Source organism: Mus caroli, unplaced genomic scaffold, assembly GCF_978045245.1.
Source record: "Mus caroli unplaced genomic scaffold, Mus_caroli_1 scaffold_19, whole genome shotgun sequence".
Lineage (NCBI taxonomy): Eukaryota > Metazoa > Chordata > Mammalia > Rodentia > Muridae > Mus > Mus caroli.
In genome coordinates, this window is record NW_028227274.1 from 33,989,113 (window position 1) to 34,009,240 (window position 20,128).

The 20,128-nt window shown below is 43.0% G+C and overlaps 1 protein-coding gene and 1 long non-coding RNA gene across 3 annotated transcripts in view; one reads left to right on the top strand and one right to left on the bottom strand.

Annotated features, from left to right (window-relative positions):
* Positions 1–6,880: 6,880 nt before the first annotated feature.
* On the bottom strand, positions 6,881–7,796 carry LOC147000241 (uncharacterized). The gene is made up of 2 exons (XR_015046068.1): positions 7,613–7,796; positions 6,881–7,488 (listed from the first exon to the last, which is right to left on the bottom strand). It is a non-coding gene; the product is annotated as an uncharacterized LOC147000241 (long non-coding RNA).
* Positions 7,797–7,986: 190 nt separating this feature from the next.
* The window catches only part of Ankhd1 (ankyrin repeat and KH domain containing 1), a 98,888-nt gene continuing 86,746 nt past the window's right edge, over positions 7,987–20,128 (top strand). For both annotated transcript variants that reach the window (XM_021151054.2, XM_021151055.3), the window contains exon 1: positions 7,987–8,803. In XM_021151054.2, coding sequence (XP_021006713.1) covers positions 8,474–8,803 — 330 coding nt within the window. In that variant the 5' untranslated portion in view covers positions 7,987–8,473. The remainder of the gene's footprint in view (positions 8,804–20,128) is intronic.

Here is a 20,128-nt window from a genome sequence, read left to right on the forward strand (position 1 = left end):
CACTGTAGATACCATGCCATTTCTTTAAGGAAGAACACCTGGTAGGTGGCACTGTCACCTTGCCCTGCAGGTGAACGCCTTGCATCTCCTGATTTATGAGCCTGCCTTGAGGAGTGAGGGGTGTGGCAAATTGAGCTAAGTTCAAACACTCCATAAGAGTTTCAGAGCTCAGCCTGCAGAGTGACTCAGGCCTCACCTGCAAGTTAAAATTGGTCCTGGAATTGGAGTCCTGCGCCTGCTCCTTCCCCACTTTGGTAAGTGCTTCTAATTCTCACAGAAAACAATTCGACAGGCTAGAGCCTGAATGTTATCATCAGAGATGTTCCCAGGAGATACTGACACTAATGCCCAGCCTTCCAGCTACTGTATTAAACAGGGAAGTGTGAGAGAGGCAGGATGGCTCAGAGGGTTAAAGCACTTAGCACAAATTGTCCCCCCTCACATCATATACACAACAATAGAGGCATGAGCTGGGTGTGATTGTGAATACCAGTTTGTTTGTTTGGTACTTGGGAAGTGGAGGCAGGAAGTTCATGAGTTCAAGGCCAGCCTCAGCTATATGTTGAGTTTGAGGCCCATCTAGAGAAAAGGAGACACTGTCTCAAAAACAAAAGCCAGGCCCTTGACACCAGCACTTGGGAGGCAAAGACAGTTAGACCTCTGAGAGTTTGGGGCCAGCCTGATCTACATAGTGAGTTCCAGGCCAGTCAGGGATACTAGAGTAGCCCTGTCTCAAAAAAAAAAAAAGTCGGGCAGTGATGGTGCACGCCTTTAATCCCAGCACTTGGCAGGCAGATTTCTGAGTTCAAGGCCAGCCTGGTTTACAGAGCAAGTTCCAGGACAGCTAGAGCTATACAGAGAAACCCTGTCTCGAAAAGCCCCAAAACTAACTAACTAACTAACTAAAAACTAACTCAGCACACTTTCCCTAACACTCACTGCCAAGCATCTAATTTGACTAGTTCTTCATTCGTGTTTGGTGTTTTGCTAGTGGACGGTACTGCTAACAAAGATTGGAATCGCCCCAAAGAACTACTTCTAAAATGGTCTATGCTCTCCTTGTCCTCTTAGCCATCTTCCTCCCCTCCCTTCGGTCAGTGGGCTATAGGGAGATTGAAGCATTTAAGAACCCTTCTTAAAGTAGGTTTGAAAAATATAATCATGCACACAATTTAAACAGAACTAAATACTCATCATTCATAAAGCCATAATCTACTTCTGTCTGGCATACATAGAATTTTGTTTTAGTTTGAGATAGAGACTTAAGTAGCCTAGGCTGGCCTCAAATTCACTTTGTAGCCTCAGTATTAGGATTAAAGTGTCTATAACTATACTCAATTTTTTTTTTTAAGATCTTACTCATTCTTGGCTGCCCTGGAACTTGGTATGCTGAGTAGCTGCCTTAAATAAGTGGTAGTGGGATTGGAACTATAGTGCCACCATGTAGGGGCTCACCTGAGAGCCTGAGGTGGTCTGAAACTATGTAGCCCAGGTAGGCCTCGAGACCCAGTGATTCTCCTTTCTGGACCCTTCCAGTTTGGAGATTACAAGAGTGTACCACCACACTCTGCTTCCTTAACTCATTTGTTTCTTTTTGTCCTTTTCACTCATGGTCTTTTGTAGTCTAGGGTAGCCTTGAACTTGCTTGCCAAGTTTGCCCTGACCTCTTGATTCACCTGTCTTTGTCTCCCAAGTGCTGAGATTACAGGTAAGTACCACCAGGCTGGACTTCATTAAAAAAAAATGGTGATGGGGAGCTGGGGAGATGCCTCAGTGGCTAAAAGCACTCATTGCTCTTTCAGAGGATCCAAGTTTGTTTCCCAGCACCAGTCATGACAGGCAGCTCAAAACTGTCTTTATGCGGGGATCTAACATCTTCAAGCCTCTGAGGGTGCACACATATGCACATGCACACGCACACATACACAAATAAATAATAAATAGGACATCTGTGTGCATGTGCATCTGTGTATGTGTGTGGTCACAAACAGCATGGTGAGTGTGTGAGGTCAGAGGGCAGCTAGTGAGTCAGTTCTCTCCCGCTACCAGAAAGGCTCCTGGAATCACCCAGGCCATCCATCTTGTGGCAAGTGTCTTTACTGGCTGAGACACCTTGCTAGCTCTTAATTAGTGTTGCAAGCACAAGTGCTCTCACGTGTGTGTGTGTGTGTTTGTATCATGTTGTCTGAGTATGTATGTGTAGAGGGGCCAGACATCAACCTTGGGTTTGTCTATCTTCAGACACTGGCCACCTTTTTGTATGTGGTATATGTGTGTATGTGTGGTTTATATACACATGGACTTTGTCATTATTTTTCTTCCGAGACAGGGTTTCTCTGTATAGCCCTGGCTGTCCTGGAACTCACTTTGTAGACCAGGCTGGCCTCGAACTCAGAAATCCGCCTGCCTTTGCCTCCTGGGTGCTGGGATTTGATTTTTTAATTCTAAGTGTGTGTGTGTGTGTGTGCACGCTCGCGTGTGTGTCTGCATATGGGTATGCACATCTGAATGCAATGCAATGTAAAGGCCAGAAGAGAGAATCAGACCCCTTGAAGCTTTAGTTAAAGGAAGTTGTGAGGTGTTCAACATGGTGCTAGAGACTCAACTTCAGTCCTCTATAAGAGCGATACATAGCCAGGCGGTGGTGGCTCACGCCTTTAATCCCAGCACTCGGGAGGCAGAGGCAGGTGGATTTCTGAGTTCGAGGCCAGCCTGGTCTACAGAGTGAGTTCCAGGACAGCCAGGGCTACACAGAGAAACCCTGTATCGAAAAACCAAAAAAAAAAAAAAAAAAGTAGTGATACATACTCTTAACCACAGGGCCATCTCTTCATTCCCCCATCTTTAATTTTTTTCTTATGTATATATTAATTTGTATACAGGTGTCCAAATAGGCTAGAGAAAAGTATAGGATCCCCTGGATCTGGAGTTAAAGACAGTAGGTAGCTCCATGATATGGGTGCCAAGAACCAAACTCAGGTCCTCTGTAAGAGCAACAAAAGCACTCTTTTTGCCCCCTCTCTCTCCCCTCCCTCTTGGCTGTCCTGAAACTCATTATGCAGACCAGGGTAGCCTGTAACTCTTAGAGATCTGCCTGCCTCTGCCTTTTAAGTTCTGGGATTAAAGATATGCACCACCATGCATGCCTGGCCTAAAACTATTTTGGTTTGTTTCCTTTCATGAGTACTTTGCCTATATGTATGCATGTATATGACTGCATGTGTGCCTGCTGCTCAAGGTCAGAGGGTGGTCAGATTCCCTGAACCTGAGGCATAGCTTATGGATGGCTGGGTTGTTTTTGTTTGTTTGCTTGTCTTGTTTGTCTGAGTAGCCCTGGCTGTTTTGGAACTTGCTCTGAAGACAAGACTGGCATTGAACTCAGAAATTCAACTGCCTCTACCTGCCTGAGACAAAAAGACATGCTGGGATTAAGGCATATGCCACCATGCCTGACTTAAAGATGACTGTAGACTGCCATGTGGGTCCTAGGAATGGAACCCAGGTCTTCTACAAGAGCAACAAGTGCTCTTAACTGCTGACCCATCTCTCCAGCAACAACAAAAGCTCTTAACCATTAAACCATTTCGCCAGCCCCAATACCTGGTTTTTAATAATCAATCTGAACTCAGGTCTTCATGCTTGTGCAAGCAAATACTTTACCAACTGAGCCATCCTCCCCAGTTCACCTTCAGAATAGAATTATAAAGGGTTAATAACAGCATCAAAGTGAAACAAATTTATTGGTTTACTTCTCCTCTTTTTGTTTTATAGGTGGGGTGAACTGAGAGATTGGTATGCAGAAATTAATTGTTTTGAGAAAATCCAGGTTCCACATCCAAGAACTACATGTACGAAGTGGAGAGATGGCTAAGTGGTTAAGAGCAGTTGCTGCTCTTCCTGAGGACCTGAGTTCAGTTCTCAGGACTCACAGGGGAAGGCTGTAGCTCCAGGGAGATCTGCCATCTCTGGTCTCTGTAAGTGTGCCCACTGATGTGCACATACCTCACCCCCATATGCACAGAACTAACCACAATAAAAATAAATCTTAAAAAAAAACTATATGTGGTCATAGTATTTGTATTCATGATTTTGTGTGTCAAAATCATATACATAGCTGGTAGAGGAGATACTGGCATCAAGAAGGTGGCTTTCTTAGGGCAAGGTTCATTCATTACTTTCTGACATGCTGATCTCTGTAATTTTTCCTTCAAATGTGAGAAAACTCTTGAGTTGGGAGAGAATTTGTTCAATCTGAGAGTTTGGAAGAGAAAAATCTTCATAACAACAACAATCACCACTGTTAGGACCTAAGAGATGGCTCAGGGGTTAAACGAAGAGGGCCAGAGTGTGGATCCCAGCACCAAGGCTGAGCAGTTTACAAGCGCCTGTTAACTCCAGGGGATCTAATTTCTCTGAGATCACCTGCTCAGAAATGCACACAGCTATACACAGATACATAATTAAATTTAATAAAATAAACTTTAAAAAAAGCCCCTCATATTATGAGGAACAAACCTCTCTTAAGTTTCAAGATTCATTTCTGTGGATGGTGACGTATGCCATCCTAGCACTCGGGAAGCAAAGGTTGGTGAATCTTAGTGAGGTCTAGGCCAGCTGGGACCACATAGTCCTACTCCCTCCTCAAACAAAACAAACAATAACCCCGGAAGCTGTAGAACTTGCCCCCCCCCCCCCCCTGTTCTCTGCCTGTCTAAAAGATGCTAAGAAAGAACCTCATGCTTGGGAACACATTATAAACATATTGCTGGGGATGTAGCTCAGGGGTAGTGCCCTCAATTAGTATACATGAAGCCCCATGTGAGGTCCTCAGCACCCTAAAAGTACAAAGCACAACAAATGACAACTGCACTACAGTAAGTACCCCTCTTGGCTTTTTGTGGCACAATTTTTATTCTAGTGCTCATTTCTAACACATGTTGGCTGACTGATACAAGGTCACGATGTGTAGCTTAGAGTGGCCTTCAATTCTCAATTCCCTTGCCTCAAGTTTCCCGAATGGAGGAATTACAGGTGTGGTGTGGCATGAGCCACCTTTATTCCCTGTACGTGGAAGGCAGAAGCAAGGGGAATCTCTGAGTTTGAGCCAGCCTGGTATACATAGTGAGTGTCAGGCCTGAGTTATACAATTAAAACAAACAAACCAAAGCAAAACAGAAACCCAGCCAGGTACAGGAGGTGGCAGTGGCAAGATCAGAAGCTAAACTATATTGAAAGTTTGCAGCCATCCTGGGCTATATGAGACCCTGTTTCATAAAATAAAAACCAGGAGCAGTTGAGATGGCTCACTGGGTAAACACGCTTACCACAGAGGCCGGGAAACCCAAGTTAGATCCTTGGCAAACATGGAAAGGTGAAAAAAGAAAACCCACTCCATGAGGTGTCCTCTGACCTCCACATGAGCATCGTGGCACATGTAAACACACTCCCACAGCGTAAGTAAGTAAGCAAGTAAGTAAATAAATAAGTAGATAAGAGGCCGGGAGAGATGGCTCAGTGATTTGAAACACTGGCTGTTCATGCAGAGGAACTCTGGTCTGATTCATAACATCCACATGGTAGCTCATACCGCTTTTAGCCTCTGTGGGCCCCAGGTTACACATGTGGTATACAGAAATACATGCAGGCAAACACTTATGTACACAAAATAATAAATAAAAAAAAAAAGCACAGAGCTGTAGTTATATGAACTACATAGATCATTCTGAACTACATAGCACTCACCAAAATCTAGGAAATTTAGTTTCATAACGATAAACTACTGACATGTTTCAGGAAACAGTGGCTACTGCTCAATCATATTGACTATGCTCTGGGTTAGTTCTTAGGTACTGAATCAAGAACTATGTATTTTTTTCAAATGGATAAAGGAAATGAAAATACCCACTTTTCAGTTTCCTCTCTTTCAGATTCATTACATTTGTTTAAAGACTTTAATGTATTTATTCAGGGAGTTGCATCAGAAGTTATTTTTGTATCTGTAGTAGCAATAACAAGCAATTTCTTTGTCATGCTGCACCAGTCAATACCTGTTTTTGCCTAAGGATGTATCCAAACCAATTCTGGGTAATCCAGCTTTGAAGTGGGTTGGGCAGTGCTAGCTTTTTTCTTTTCTGCTTACTTGCTTAGTTTGAGTTGTGAGCTAGTCACACATGCCTTGAGAACATCAGAGGATGTAGGCTAATTAGAACTGTGTATGTTAGCTGGGCACACCTTTTTCCTAGCACTCAGGAGGCAGAGGCAGGTGGATCTCTGAGTTCAAGGTCAGCCTGGTCCACAAAGTGAGTTCCAAGACAGTCAAAACTATACAGAGAATCCCTGTTTTAGAAAACAAAAACCAAACCAAAAAAAAAAAAACCAAAAAAAAAACCAAACCAAACAAACAAAACAACACAAAAGCTGAATATGTTGTTTACATAAAATAGTTATGTAAAATAAAATGTCTCCCATTTTCTATAACTTATTATCTAGAAAGAACTAGATGGTTTTTTTTAAATCATAGGAAACACTGTATTTCTTGGCATATGAAATGAACAATTACCAATCTAAGAAATTTTAACAATTAAAAAAATAGTTTTGGTCTTTTGATTGAACTTGGCCTTTAATGGCACAATCATCTCTCCGGCCCAATTACATGAAAATAGAATTTTCAAAACCCAATTTAATGGAGTCGAAGTACTGACTATTGCACAATTGAGATAGATATTCTTTATAAGGGCTCTAAACAGAAAAATGACAAAGCTTTTGTTCTTACCTGTTATATATATATATATATGTTTGCAGGGTAAAAGGACATTTGTAATACAAACATCGCTAAATCCTTTGTGATTTTCTTAAATCACGAATTAGTGAGGAGCCGGAACACTTTTAATTATTTTTATTGGTAAAATGGGGGTGGGGGTGGGGTAAGAGGGAGAGGAAGGGAGAAAATCATTAGATGGGGATAGCTTGCTTGGTCAGCTATTTAGCTAGAATTGGTTTGGCTGGCAGAACCAGGACAGGCAGAGAGCTGAAGGAAGAGGGAGGATTAACTAAGAAAAAAAACGAATCTTCCCTATAAGTTGGTCACTCTGCTAAGCTCCGTGTGCTATCAACTAACCACCCGGTGGGGATGGTGCTCACATTCCCATTTTACATAGAGTAACATCAAACGCTCCGAGGTCACTCAACAGATAAGTGGCGGTACTACGGGACCAGAAGTAGCCCGCGAGCACGTCCTCTTAGCCGCGTCCAGCCCTGCGGTCGGATTCCACGCACCGTTCTGTCTTCCTCCGCCGGACAGTTCTCGGGACCAAGGGATGGCGCTGTCCAGCCCGCCGGCTTCCCGGAGAGAACGCGGTCCCACCGGGCCATCCTGCCCCAAGGCTGTAGAGCGCGCCGTTCCAGCACCAGGCGCGCGGGCGGGTGGAGAAGCCTCAGAGAGGCCATCGGAGCTGCTCCCGGGGTTGCTTAAGCTCCGCGCGCTGCGCTCTGCTCGGACAGGCGGGAGGCGCCAAACAGAATCAGCCCTACCCTGATGCCGAACTAGCGTGCCCGCTCCCAGTCCTTGACTTTTTCCCAGACAGCCGGAGGCAAACGGGTTAAGTAGCCTCACCTGTCCCGGAGGCGGGGCCTGATGTGGTGACTGACGTCGAGGTCTGCCAACCAGGAAATGGCAGGAAGAGAGGGCTTCGCTGAGACGGATTGCTTCTTTCCGCCAATCCCCGTGCGGCTACTTCCGGCCATAGCCGCGGCGCCTGTGGAGAGCGACAGGTGGGAGCTACTTTTGCTACCTCGACGCCTCTTGCATCTTGGACGCACAAGACTCTCCAAGAGCAGGGTTAGGTCTACTTCATATTTTGTTCCTTCTTGCGGGGTTCTCACTTCAGCCCTCCTCTTAATGAGAAATGGAAATTCCCCAGCCCTTTTCCCGTCACCTCAGATGGGGGCGGGATGAACAGTAGTCTCACAGGCCAATTGTACCACGCGACGTCCCGTGACAAAATGACCGACAATCTCTGGCGCCAATGGAATTCCCCATTGCTAGTGTTCATTTTGACTGACCGCCAGGCCAGCGAATAGGCTGTAAGGTCGTGCTACAGTAGTCACAGAGGCTGGCCAGTAGCTAGAGGAGGAGACCGGAAGTCGGCTCGGGAGAAGCAGGAGGCGGGCGTTCACAACCGCCTAGGCCTACGCGGGTCAACGCAGCTTGGGGGCTGCGAGCCAGCTAGCAGCGCGTGACGGAGAGCGTGAGCGACAGATCCCTGCGGCCAATGATTTGCAGGCGCCTGGAAGTCGCAACCAGTGATGAGTCTAAGGGGCGGGAGGCAGCAGGTTAGGCAGTGAGAAGTTAGTGGCGCTGCTGGGACGGGGGGGAAGAGACGCTTCTTCCTCCTGCTGCTCCTCACCTTCCCGGGATCAGCCGCGGCGGTGGCCGCGAGTGACTCGGCGGCGTCTCCGGCTCCGCGTGAGAACCATGCTGACGGACAGCGGGGGCGGCGGCACCTCCTTTGAGGAGGATTTGGACTCCGTAGCTCCGCGATCCGCCCCAGCTGGGGCCTCGGAGCCGCCTCCGCCGGGAGGGGTCGGGCTGGGAATCCGCACCGTGAGGCTCTTTGGGGAGGCTGGGCCCGCGCCGGGAGTCGGTGGCGGCGGCGGCGGCGGCGGCGGCGGCGGCGGCGGCGGCAGCAGCAGCAGCAGCGCGGGCGGAGGGGACGCAGCGCTGGATTTCAAGTTGGCGGCTGCTGTGCTGAGGACGGGCGGCGGAGGTGGTGCCTCTGGGAGCGACGAGGACGAGGTGTCCGAGGTATAGCTCCAGGACCCTTGTCTCTTAAGGTTGCGTGCGACGGGAATTCTTTGGACCCGCACCCGGCTGGTCCACCCTCCCGCTTCCTGGGTGCAGTGTTCTCTGACAGCAGTCGCTTTTGCAAGGCGACGGTGGCAAGCGGTGCGGGCCTAGGGAGCGCTGGGTTTGTTCTTCGGCGCGCGTCAGGAGCGGGTAGGGTTCCCGTCACCGTCCGTAGGACCCACAATAGGGAGTTCTTTGGTGTGCGAGCTTCGCGCGGGAACCCGGACTCCGCAGGCTACCTCCCGCCCACCCCATTTTGGCGATGGGGGAGGGCGGGGTCTTGTTAGCCCAAGTCCCTGCCCTTGGTACTGAGGGAGCCTGAGAAACCGGCGGACACAGCTAGCTCAGAAAGCCTGTCCGCTGTTCGTCCCTGCCTGGAGGGTGGTCCTGCCTGTGCATTGAAGTAGAGCAGTTCTTATTTTTTCTTGAGTTGAAAGCAGGTGAGTAGTAAGTTCGCAGCTTTTTAACTCCGAAAAATCACGTGATCGTCTCTTGGACATTTTATGAAGTTAGACAGGAAAAGGAAGTTCCAAGGCATCGTTGAGCTTCGGAATAACTGGATAGTTGAACGCTGAGGTTTTTAGCCTTCCAGAAGATGAGACATCCTACAGACTCCTTTTCTTTTCTTGTGAAGAAAATGCGTTGAGCTCTTGCATTTCTTTTAGCACACGTGTATATTACTGTGTGCACATTTCAGGTGTGAACAATTTAGGATGGTGGATAATGGCCTTTAGTCTCTTGAAGAAAAGTTGACACAAACATACATAGTTGTAGATATTTGCACACATACTCGCATACATATGCATTTACAAGTTGACTATTCTTTTTCTTTGATAATGGCCAGGACAGAGAACTGAACTGTGATACTTTAAGTGCTCAGAATTATGTTTCTTTTTCATTTGGCTATGATTTGTTGACTTTTAATTGTCGAGATTTAGTCTGTGAGTTGCTGTATAGACCAGGGTGGTTTAACTTTCTGTGATTCCCCCTCCTGCCTGTATCTCCTCAGTGCTGAAATACAGGCGCACACCACCATTGCCTACCTATTTCATCTACATTGGTTCTAGCATGCCTGGTTCATCCCTTGTGACTTTAACCTCTGGTCCTGGTGTTAAAGTACAGGAATTCCTGTGTACCAATGATCCTGGCTTGTGCATTTGAGAGGACTAAGGAGAAATTATTGCAGAGTACAGTTACAGCACTATTTTCCTAGGTCTGAACAGGAGATTTTTTTGGATTTAACATTTTACTTAGGAAAAACGCTGTATATGTTATCCATCTGTATTTTTTTTTTTTTTTTAATTTCCCTCTTAAGAAAATAAATTCTAGGCCAAGATGAGAGAAGAATTTTATTTGGATAGTCAGATGTTGGGAGAATCTGTAGTTCCCTCGGTTTTGAGTTTGTGGATGGCTTTTATCCTTTCAGTGAAATGATGAGAGCTGAACTCAGAACACATGAATGTTTGCTAGGAAAGAAAGTGCTGGCTAACTTTAGATTCTTAAGATTTATTTTCTTTGTACTTGTAAGGGAGAATCTGAAAAGACTGGCTTTATTCTAAATGTTATGGTAAGATAGTCTTCTTGACTTTGGGGGGCACTTTGACATAATTGGCATGAATGAGATTAGAGGTTACTGCTTTGCTTTTATAGGAGTAGTGTTTAGATTTCTTCACAGATAAAAGTATTAGTGAACTTCCAAAGTCAAATTGTCTTGGTGTTTGCCTCTGTCACATACATTGTATTAAAGCTCTGGGTACAATCTATATATTTTCATACTGTTTTTGAGACAAGTTCTTCATGTGTAGCCCTGGCTGGCCTGGAACTGGCTTTGTACAAGATTGGCCTTGAACTCAGAGATCAGCCTGTTTCTGCCTTGCAATTACTAAGATTGACTGCATGTGCCACTATGCCTAGTTTCAAACTTTAAACAAAATTTTTGGTTTTATATGTGTTTTGATGTTTTTGCCTATATGTGTGTGTACTGCTTCAGTGCCTGGTGCCCATGAAATCCAGAAGAGGGTGTCATGTCCCCTGAAACTGGGGTTACAGCTGGCTGTGAGTCACCATGTGAGTGCTGAGAATTGAATTAGGGTCCTTTGGAAGAGCAGTCAGTGAGTGCTCTTAACCTTAAGCCATCTCCAACCTCAGAACACCTATTCTTATTCTTCTGTTTACTTATAGATTCTGTGCCAAGAATGAATTTAGGTATTGAGAGTATATTTAGGTTTTCTCTCCCTCTTTTGGACAGGATTATACTTTGTAGTCCAGGCTGAACTTGTGAATGCTAGGCAGTATTTTGTCTGATCTACCACTGTTGTTTGTTTGGTTGGCTGGCCTGCCTTCCTGCCTTCCTTCCTTCCTTCCTTCCTTCCTTCCTTCCTTCCTTCGTTCGTTCCTTTTTCTTCTAAAAAAAAAAAAAATTCCCCAAGACAAACCAAAACCAAAATAATAATAACAACAACAACAAAACTTTAGTTTTGGAATGCAGATCTCCACAGGGGTTTTTGGGGATGGTAAGTAGCATTTGGTGAGCATGTAGATTCTTAACCCGTGGAGAAGAAAAAGCTTTTTTTTTTTTTTTTTTTTTTTTTGGTTTTTCGAGACAAGGTTTCTCTGCTGGGATTAAAGGCGCGCACCGCTAAGAAAAGGCTTTTTTGTGTGTTTTTACTTTTCAGAAAAGAAATTCCTCAAATATCTCACAGCAGCAGTAGGATATATATGTATATACTCTGTGAGCTGTAGTTAGGAGTCAGAAGTACAGACCACATAGAATTGAGTTTTTTCTTCCAGTGGTAAAACAGCTTGTTAATTTCCTTTATAGTTATTTGATATAGTATAGAGCAGGGTTTTGAAATGGATTATTTTGCTTAAGTTATTTACCTTTCTGTTTTCTTTTTTATGAACTCTCTTTTCGTTTTACTTTGGAAGGGATAACAAATAATGTTCTTACCTGTGAAAATACTTACCTGTGAAGTATTTGAATAATAATAAAATCCTCATTTCATATTTCCTAAATTATTTTAGAGCCAGACAATGAATTAGTTGTTACATAGTTAGTAAATTTTTATTAGTAAATTTTTTTCTCAGTTTTATTTATTAAGGTGTGTGTAATAGCATTCTTTTGGATGTCATAGAACAACTTGTGGAAGTCAGTTCTCTCTACTATGAATTCTGGGGTTTGAACTGAGGTGATTCGGCTTGAAGCATTTATAACGAACCATCTCACCAGCCCCCATATGTTTAAAAAAAAAAAACTCAAAAAAAAAAAAAACCCTAGGTTTTTTTTCCCCCTTAGGGAATTCATTATTTGGTTATTTATTTGTTTAGTGGTTCTGGGGATTAAACCCAGGACCTGTGTTTGCTAGCAAGTACTCTGCTCACTACATCTCTAGCATGTCTTTACTTTGTAAAATTTGAGATAGAGCCTTAATAAATTGCTCAGGCTGAACTTGCTGTTTAGTTTAGGCAAGGATTAAACTTTGTGTTTGTTTGTTTGTTTGTTGGTTTTTGAGACAGTCTCATTGTAAAGCCCTGGCTATTCTGAACTGAATGGAGATCTACCTACCTCTGCTTCTCAGTCCTGGGATTAAAGATATGTGCCACTCTATTAGACTTCAAACTTTTGATACTTCTGCTTCAGCCTCAGGGTTAATAGGCTGATGCCACCAAGTCCAATTATTGAATAATATAGTTTTAAACTGGGGGAATGTCTTGTTTCTTCAGGGTTAGTGAGTCTCTTTCTTATCCAAATAGGTCCTTGGCTAGAGGAGTCAGAATTTGCATTTGATAATAGAGATCAGGTTAAAAATGTCTTTGAGCTAGGTACACAACTATAATCCAATGAGTTAGAATGATTCGGGAGTTAAAGGCCAGCCTCAGTTTCATACATAGCAGGGCCAGCCTGAGCTATATGAGACCCTGTCTAAAAAATAAAACCCATATAAATCAACTTGTTAATTTTTTTTTTTTTCGAGGCAGGGTTTCTCTGTATGGCCCTGGCTGTCTTGGAACTCACTTTGTAGACCAGGCTGGCCTTGAACTCAGAAATCTGCCTGCCTCTGCCTCCCAAGTGCTGGGATTAAAGGCATTCGCCACCACCTTAATTTTTTAAGATTTATTTTATTATTTTTTTTTAAAGATTTATTTATTGATTGATTATATGTAAATACACTGTAGCTGTCTTCAGACACACTCCTCACATGGAGGGAGTCAGATCTCATTATGGATGGTTGTGAGCCACCATGTGGTTGCTGGGATTTGAACTCCGGACCTTTGGAAGAGCAGTCAGGTGCTCTTACTCACTGAGCCATCTCACCAGCCCCCTTATTTTTATTTATATGTATGTGTGTCTGTATGCTATATGTGTGTGTTTGTCCGAATCTCTAGAGATGGAAGGCAATTGTAAGCACTCCAGTGTTGGTGCTGGAATCAAGCCTTCTGTAAGAGTATTCTGTGTTCTTTTTTTTTTTTTTTTAATTTATTTATTATATGTAAGTACACTGCAGCTGTCTTCAGACACTCCAGAAAAGGGCATCAGATTTCGTTACGGATGGTTGCGAGCCACCGTGTGGTTGCTGGGATTTGAACTCAGGACCTTTGGAAGAGCAGTCGGCGCTCTTAACAGCTGAGCCATCTCACCAGCCCTATTCTGTGTTCTTAACCACTGAGCCATCTCTCCTTACAAACCAGTTTTCTTTTTTTAAATTATCTTATTAGTGGTTTGGTTTGTAGGTATGTGTGTGCAGTACCCACAGAAGCCAGATGAGGGCATCAGATCTCCGTGGGACTGTAGTTATAGATACTTGTGAGACATCATGTGGGTTTTGGGAATTAAAACCTTTCCCAGATCCTCTAGAAGAGCAGTCAGTCATCCTAACTACTGAATCACTTTTCCAGCTTTACAAGCTATTTTTTGCTGGTTTATTTTTGTTGGTTTGTTTGTTTGTTTTAAGACAGGGTCTCACTATGTAGACCAGGCTGGTCAAGAACTCACAGAGATCCATCTCTGCCACAGCCAGAGATCAAAGGCATGTACCACTATAAACCAGTTACAAACCAGTTTCTTTTTTTTTTTTAATTTTTAATATTTTTATTACATATTTTCCTCAATTACATTTCCAATGCTATCCCAAAAGTCCCCCATAGCGCCCCCCACTTCCCTACCCACCCATTCCCATTCTTTTGGCCCTGGCATTCCCCTATATTGGGGCATATAAAGTTTGCAAGTCCAATGGGCCTCTCTTTCCAGTGATGGCCGACTAGGCCATCTTTCGATACATATGCAGCTAGAGACAAGAGCTCCGGGGTACTGGTTAGTACATCATGTTGTTCCAACAATAGGGTTGCAGATCCCTTTAGCTCCTTGGGTACTTTCTCTAGCTTCTCCATTGGGAGCCCTGTGATACATCCAATAGCTGACTGTGAACATCCACTTCTGTGTTTGCTAGGCCCCGGCATCATCTCACAAGAGACAGCTATATTTGGGTCCTTTCAGCAAAATCTTGCTAGACAAACCAGTTTCTAAATGTGAATTTTGGAGTGATAACCTTCTTCTTGTTTTGTTTTGCTTTGTTTTGTTTTGTTTCTCGAGACAGGGTTTCTCTGTATAGCCCTGGCTGTCCTGGAACTCACTTTGTAGACCAGGCTGGCCTCGGAAATCAGAAATCCGCCTGCCTCTGCCTCCCGAGTGCTTGGATCAAAGGCGTGCGCCACCACGCCCAGATTGATAACCCTCTTTTTTTAGAAGATTGAAAGAAAAAAAATTCTTAAAGTACTTTTTTGATCAATGATTTCAAATTTTTCTATCATAAGAGTGTGGGTATACTATGTTTGAATAATATGTGACATCTTTTAAAATTATAAAATGCTGGGTGTAGTTGTGCACACATAACCTTTAATCCCAGGTAGACAGATTTCTGAGTTTAAAATTAGTCTGGCCTATATACTAAACCGCGTTTCAGGCCAGCCAGGGCTACAGAGCAGAACTGTCAGGGGCAGTGTGCTACACAGTTACGGGACTTAGGATATCGCTCATGACAGGTTGGAACTCTTGCCTCAGTCCAATTTATCTCTGGATTCAATCTCCGTTACAGGAGGAAAAAGGTTTGTTAAAATTATTATAAAACTAAACAGTTTCATAAAGAACATATAGAAAGTAAAGTCCTTCCTACCTCAACTAGCCTTTCAACTCTCATCCTTCAAGGTAGTCAATAATCTTTCAATAAATTTATATCATTTTGATAGTTTTTACAATCGTGTAAAAGCACAAAGATACTGACTATGGCTCTGAAAATTATAGCAAAAACTTTGTAGGGATTTTTTTCAAAGATTTATTTATTTTATTTTTATGAATACATTGTCACTGTCTTCAGACACACCAGAAGAGGGCATCGGATCCCATTTACAGATGGTTGTGAGCCACCATGTGTTTGCTGGGAATTGAACTCAGGACCCGTGGAAGAGCAGTCAGTGCTCTTAACTGCTGAGCCATCTCTCTAGCCTGGAATTTTTTTCTCTGAAAATTGCTTGCAGATTCAAAAGCACAGACTAGAGAGGTCGTTAAGAGTCAGAAGTACAGACCATATAGAATTGAGTTTTTTTCTTCCAATGGCAAAACAGCTTGTTAATTTCCTTTATAGTTATTTGTTACATAGTATAGAGCAGGGTTTTCATTAGCATACTGACATGTTGGACCAGATAATTCTTTGTTGTGAGGGTTTCCCTATGCATTGATAGCATTTGTTTCTCTCCACTAGATGCCAGTGGAAACTACTTAACTAAGGTAGACTCAGGTTCTTCAGACATTCTTATGAGGCCTCATGAGAACAAAGTCGTTCTTGCTTGACAACCACTGGTTTAGACAACCACTCTTGTTAGGGATGGCAATTTTGTCATGAATACCCTGTATTCAAACTTTAGGTAAACAAGGTGACTCACTGCTTTTAATAGCATCCCAGGGCTTACACATAACATGAGAGAAATAGAATGAAGGTACTAAAAAGTTTAATGTAAAACTAGTCAGAAGTGTTTTAAGTTTTCTAAAGTAAGTATCAGATAAAAGAACTTTCACGTAAAATATTTTGAAAAGGTTTACCTAATTTTCATGAAAGTAAAAATACAAAAGTTGTTATGGGAACTAAAACAGAAAGGGTTTTATTATATAAATGTCAGTGATAAAATAGGAAATATAACTTTGTAGTCTGATGTGTAAACTTTGGAGACATTGGAAATGTTAAACAAAGAAAAGGGTAACTATTAAATACTTCGGTATCAATCTTGGACAGCATCATTCTGTAGAGCAGTAAGACAGCATATAAATTAACGCATTGATTGTAATTATATGAGTTATGAGTTTAGAGCAATACAGAATTGGTTAGTGTGAGTGGAAAAAGACCTTATTGTGAAACTTGAAGAATGAGAGTTTTGTTTTTGTTTTTAAGGGCTTTTGTTAGTGTTAAAAGCATCTTTAAACATTTAACATGTAGTTCATAAATTTAATAAAGGAAAAGTAATGAACTTTTTTCATTTTTTAATGTTCCTTTAAAAAAATGTTTGTGTGTGTGGAGTGAAGAAGGGAGGGAGAGAGGTGAGCATGGAAGTGCATGACCCATTGCCTGAATGTGAAGGTCAGAGGGTGACTTTTGGAAGTTGATTGTCTCCTTCCACTTGAGGATTTGGAGATCCAATGCAGGTTGTTAGGTTTTTGTGACAACTGCTTTTATCTGCAGAGCCATCTTTGTTGTGTCCGTCACCCAGTGTCATACAGTCCAGGTTGGCCTAGAACTCAGGATCTTTGAGCTTTTTTGTTTTTGTTTTTCTTTTTCTTTTTTGAGACAGTGTTTCTCTGTGTAGCCCTGGCTGTCCTGGAACTCAGTTTGTAGACCAGGCTGGCCTCGAACTCAGAAATCCACCTGCCTCTGCCTCCGGAGTGCTGGGATTAAAGGCGTGCGCCACCACACCCAGCTTGTGTGTGTGTGCTTTGAGGTGGGATCTTATATAGCCCAAGCTGGCCCCAAACTGGCTCTGTAGTTTAGGATGATCTTGAAATAATCACCCTCTCTCTAGTCTTGGAGAAAGTGCAGGGTTTTGCTTTGTAGTCCATGCTGGCTTTGTGTGCTCACCCCCCCCCCCAAGTCTCCTCCCTCCTGCCTGCCCTCCCTCCCCCGCTTATGTCCTGGAACTCCATATATAACCCAGGTCCTTGGCAAACTCAGAGATCCTCCTGCTTTCCCCAGTGCTGGGATTAAAGTCAGCATACCTGACTTTGAACTTTTGATCTTCCTCCTTCAGCCTTTGGAATAGAATTAAAGGGATGTGCCACCATGCTCAGCTTTTGGTAATTGTGAATAATGCTGCTGTGAACATAGGTGGACAAATATCTCTTAGATCTTGTGTTCCATTCTAATTATATGTCTGTGTAGAGCAGTGTGTGGAGTCTGTGTGTGAGTGCTTAATAGCAGTGGAAGCCAAAGGCATCATCAAATTCTGATGGAGCTGGAGTTAGAGGTGGATGATGGGCATGGGACTCTCGTCCTCTATAAGAGCAGTATATGTGCTTAACCTCTAAGTCATCGCTCTAGTCCTACTTACTGTTCCCTCATTCTTTACAGAAGAAATGGTTTAGTGAGTAGAATGTCTTCATGAATTTATCTTTCACAATAAAATTTCATAGTTCCAGGCTGGGAATGTAGCTCAGTTGGTAGAGTGTTTGCTTAGTACAACAGGAATATCTGGGTTCTCTCCCAGCACAGCATAAAACCAAGCTTGGTGGTGTAAGACTGGGAGGTAGAGGCAGGAGGATCAGAAGTTGAAGGTTGTCTGTCCTCAGTGTGTATATTGAGTTAAGAGTTAGAAAACAGCCTGGGCTACAATGGAGCCTATCTCAAAAGAAAGAAACAAAAATGAAATAATTCTAAAGGTCCTCACATATGTGTCAGAATAAAGGGAAGCTACCTTGGGGTCTCCGGGTTAGCCTGACCTATACATTAAGTAATCAAAGGATAGCTGGAGAGATAGTTCAGACCTGAGATAGATCACCACCATCCACATAAAAAGTAAAAGTCAGAAGTGGCAGTGTGTGTGTGTAATTCTACCCTGGGGAGGCCAAGACAGATAATCATCTGGAGCTTGCTGGCTGCTAAGCTCGTCAGCCTAGCCTAGCCTAACCTAACCTAATTACTTATTCCTGAGCCTCAGTGAGAGACCTTGCCTCATAAAGCAAGGTGTGTGATGCCTGAGCAGGAAGGGCATCCAAGATTGTCCTCTGACCTCCACCTCATTCCCCCCTTCATAGCAGCAGAGGCTATAGCTTATTTGGTAGAGTGCTAACCCAGTGTGTATGGATCCCTGGGTTTATCTACACATAAACTCGACTTGGTGGTGTGCACCTGTAATCTTGGCACACACATGGGGTAGAGATAGAAGGATCAGAAATTCAAGGTTGTTCTTAGCTTCATAGTGAATTACACAAGACCCTGTCTCAAGCTAAAACAAAACTAGAATTGGTTATTGTAGCTTAATGATAGAGTACTTTCCTATCCTGTGCATGGCCCAAGGGTCTATCCCCAGCACTTGCAAAAAGAAAATAGGAAAGGTCGTTCAGAGGTTTTAGTCCTTAGTAACTTATTTAAGAATTCTGATTAAATGCTTGCCATCAAACCTGATGACCTGAGATCAATCCCTGGAACCTGTATAGTAGAAAGAGAGAACTGATTCTCAAAATTTGTCTTCTGACCTGTGTATGCATACTGTGGAACACACACACACACACAATAGCAAAATAAATAAATAAATAATTAATTAAATGAATTGTGGTTGGTTGATCATCCATTCATTTATCCATCCATGCTGAGGATTGAAACCCAGGGTTTTGGACATCCCAGGAGAGTGCACTGTGGCTGAGCCATATTATATCCCTGGTCATTTTTTTAAAAGATATTATCTCATATTGTAGTGTAATCCAAGCTGCCTTATAACTCATGATGTGTAGCCCAGGCTGCCCTGGAATTTATAGCAATCCTAATTCAGTTTTCCAAGTGTTGGGATTATAAGCATGAGCAACGATGCCTAGCTTTCCAGCTTTTTAGCTTTTTCTTTGTGGTGCTAAGGATTCTGGCCCTCTTTACTTTTTATTTTTTGAGACAGAGTCTCAGTAAATTGAATTCAGTTCTAGCAGGCTTTGAAGTTCTTGCCTCAACCTCCTATGTAGCTGGAATTAAAGGATTATATCACCAGACCTAGCCTGATGGTATTTTGGAATATATTTACTTAGAATCTACTATTTAAGCTGTATTCTAGGCTTTAGATGATGGGAAAAGATGTTCCTGCACTTAAAGATGATGTCAGTATTTTTTTTTTTAAGTAATATGAACATTTCACTGAATGAGAAAATTTTACATGTCCTTTTAAACTCCTTTCAATATTAATGAATTATATTGCATGTTCCAGGCATGCTGCAATTGAATTACCTCACATATTTAATTTTGTTATGGTTCTGTGACAATCCAAGATACCAAATTCAATGCATAAACTCTTGGTGTGCATTAATTGGATGATCTTTATATAAAGGTAGTGTTTGAGTCTTGAGGTCATGGATAAGAGGTGGACTTACAAGGGTAATAATTTAAAATAAAAGCATACCTATTCAACCATCTTGGATTCCTGTGTCTTGTGCTCATGTTTTAGCAAAATCCCAACTTCTTTATCTTTTTTTTTTTTTAATGTTTATTTATTTAATGTTTGCGAGTACACTGTAGCTGTCTTCAGACACACCAGAAGAGGGCATACGATCCTATTACAGATGGTTATGAGCCACCATGTGGTTGCTGGGAATTGAAGTCAGGACCTCTGGAAGAGCAGTCAGTGCTCTTAACCACTGAGCCATCTCTCCAGCCCCTTCTTTATCTTATAAACTCTAATATATTTCCTTACTACTTACTTAGTGTGTGCAGACAGTTGCATGCCATGGCATGTGTGTGGCAGTCAGAGGACAACTTTGGGGAGTGAGCTCTCGCTTTCTACCTTGTCATGACAGGATCTCTTGTTTCTGCTGCTGCAGAGTGGCTGTCCAAGGAGCTCCTGGGTAATTCTTCTGTCTCTACCTTCTATCTCATGTCTGGAGTTTCACTTGGGTTCAGAATTAGCAGACTTGCATGGCCAAGGGCAGTTAAGCCCTTTTGTCTGCCGAGCCACTCCCTGGCCTAATAATGTCTTATATACTACTTTTTTTTTAAACGCTAAACTACACCAGCAGCCTGATACCTTTTTTCTTTAATCTTATTTAAG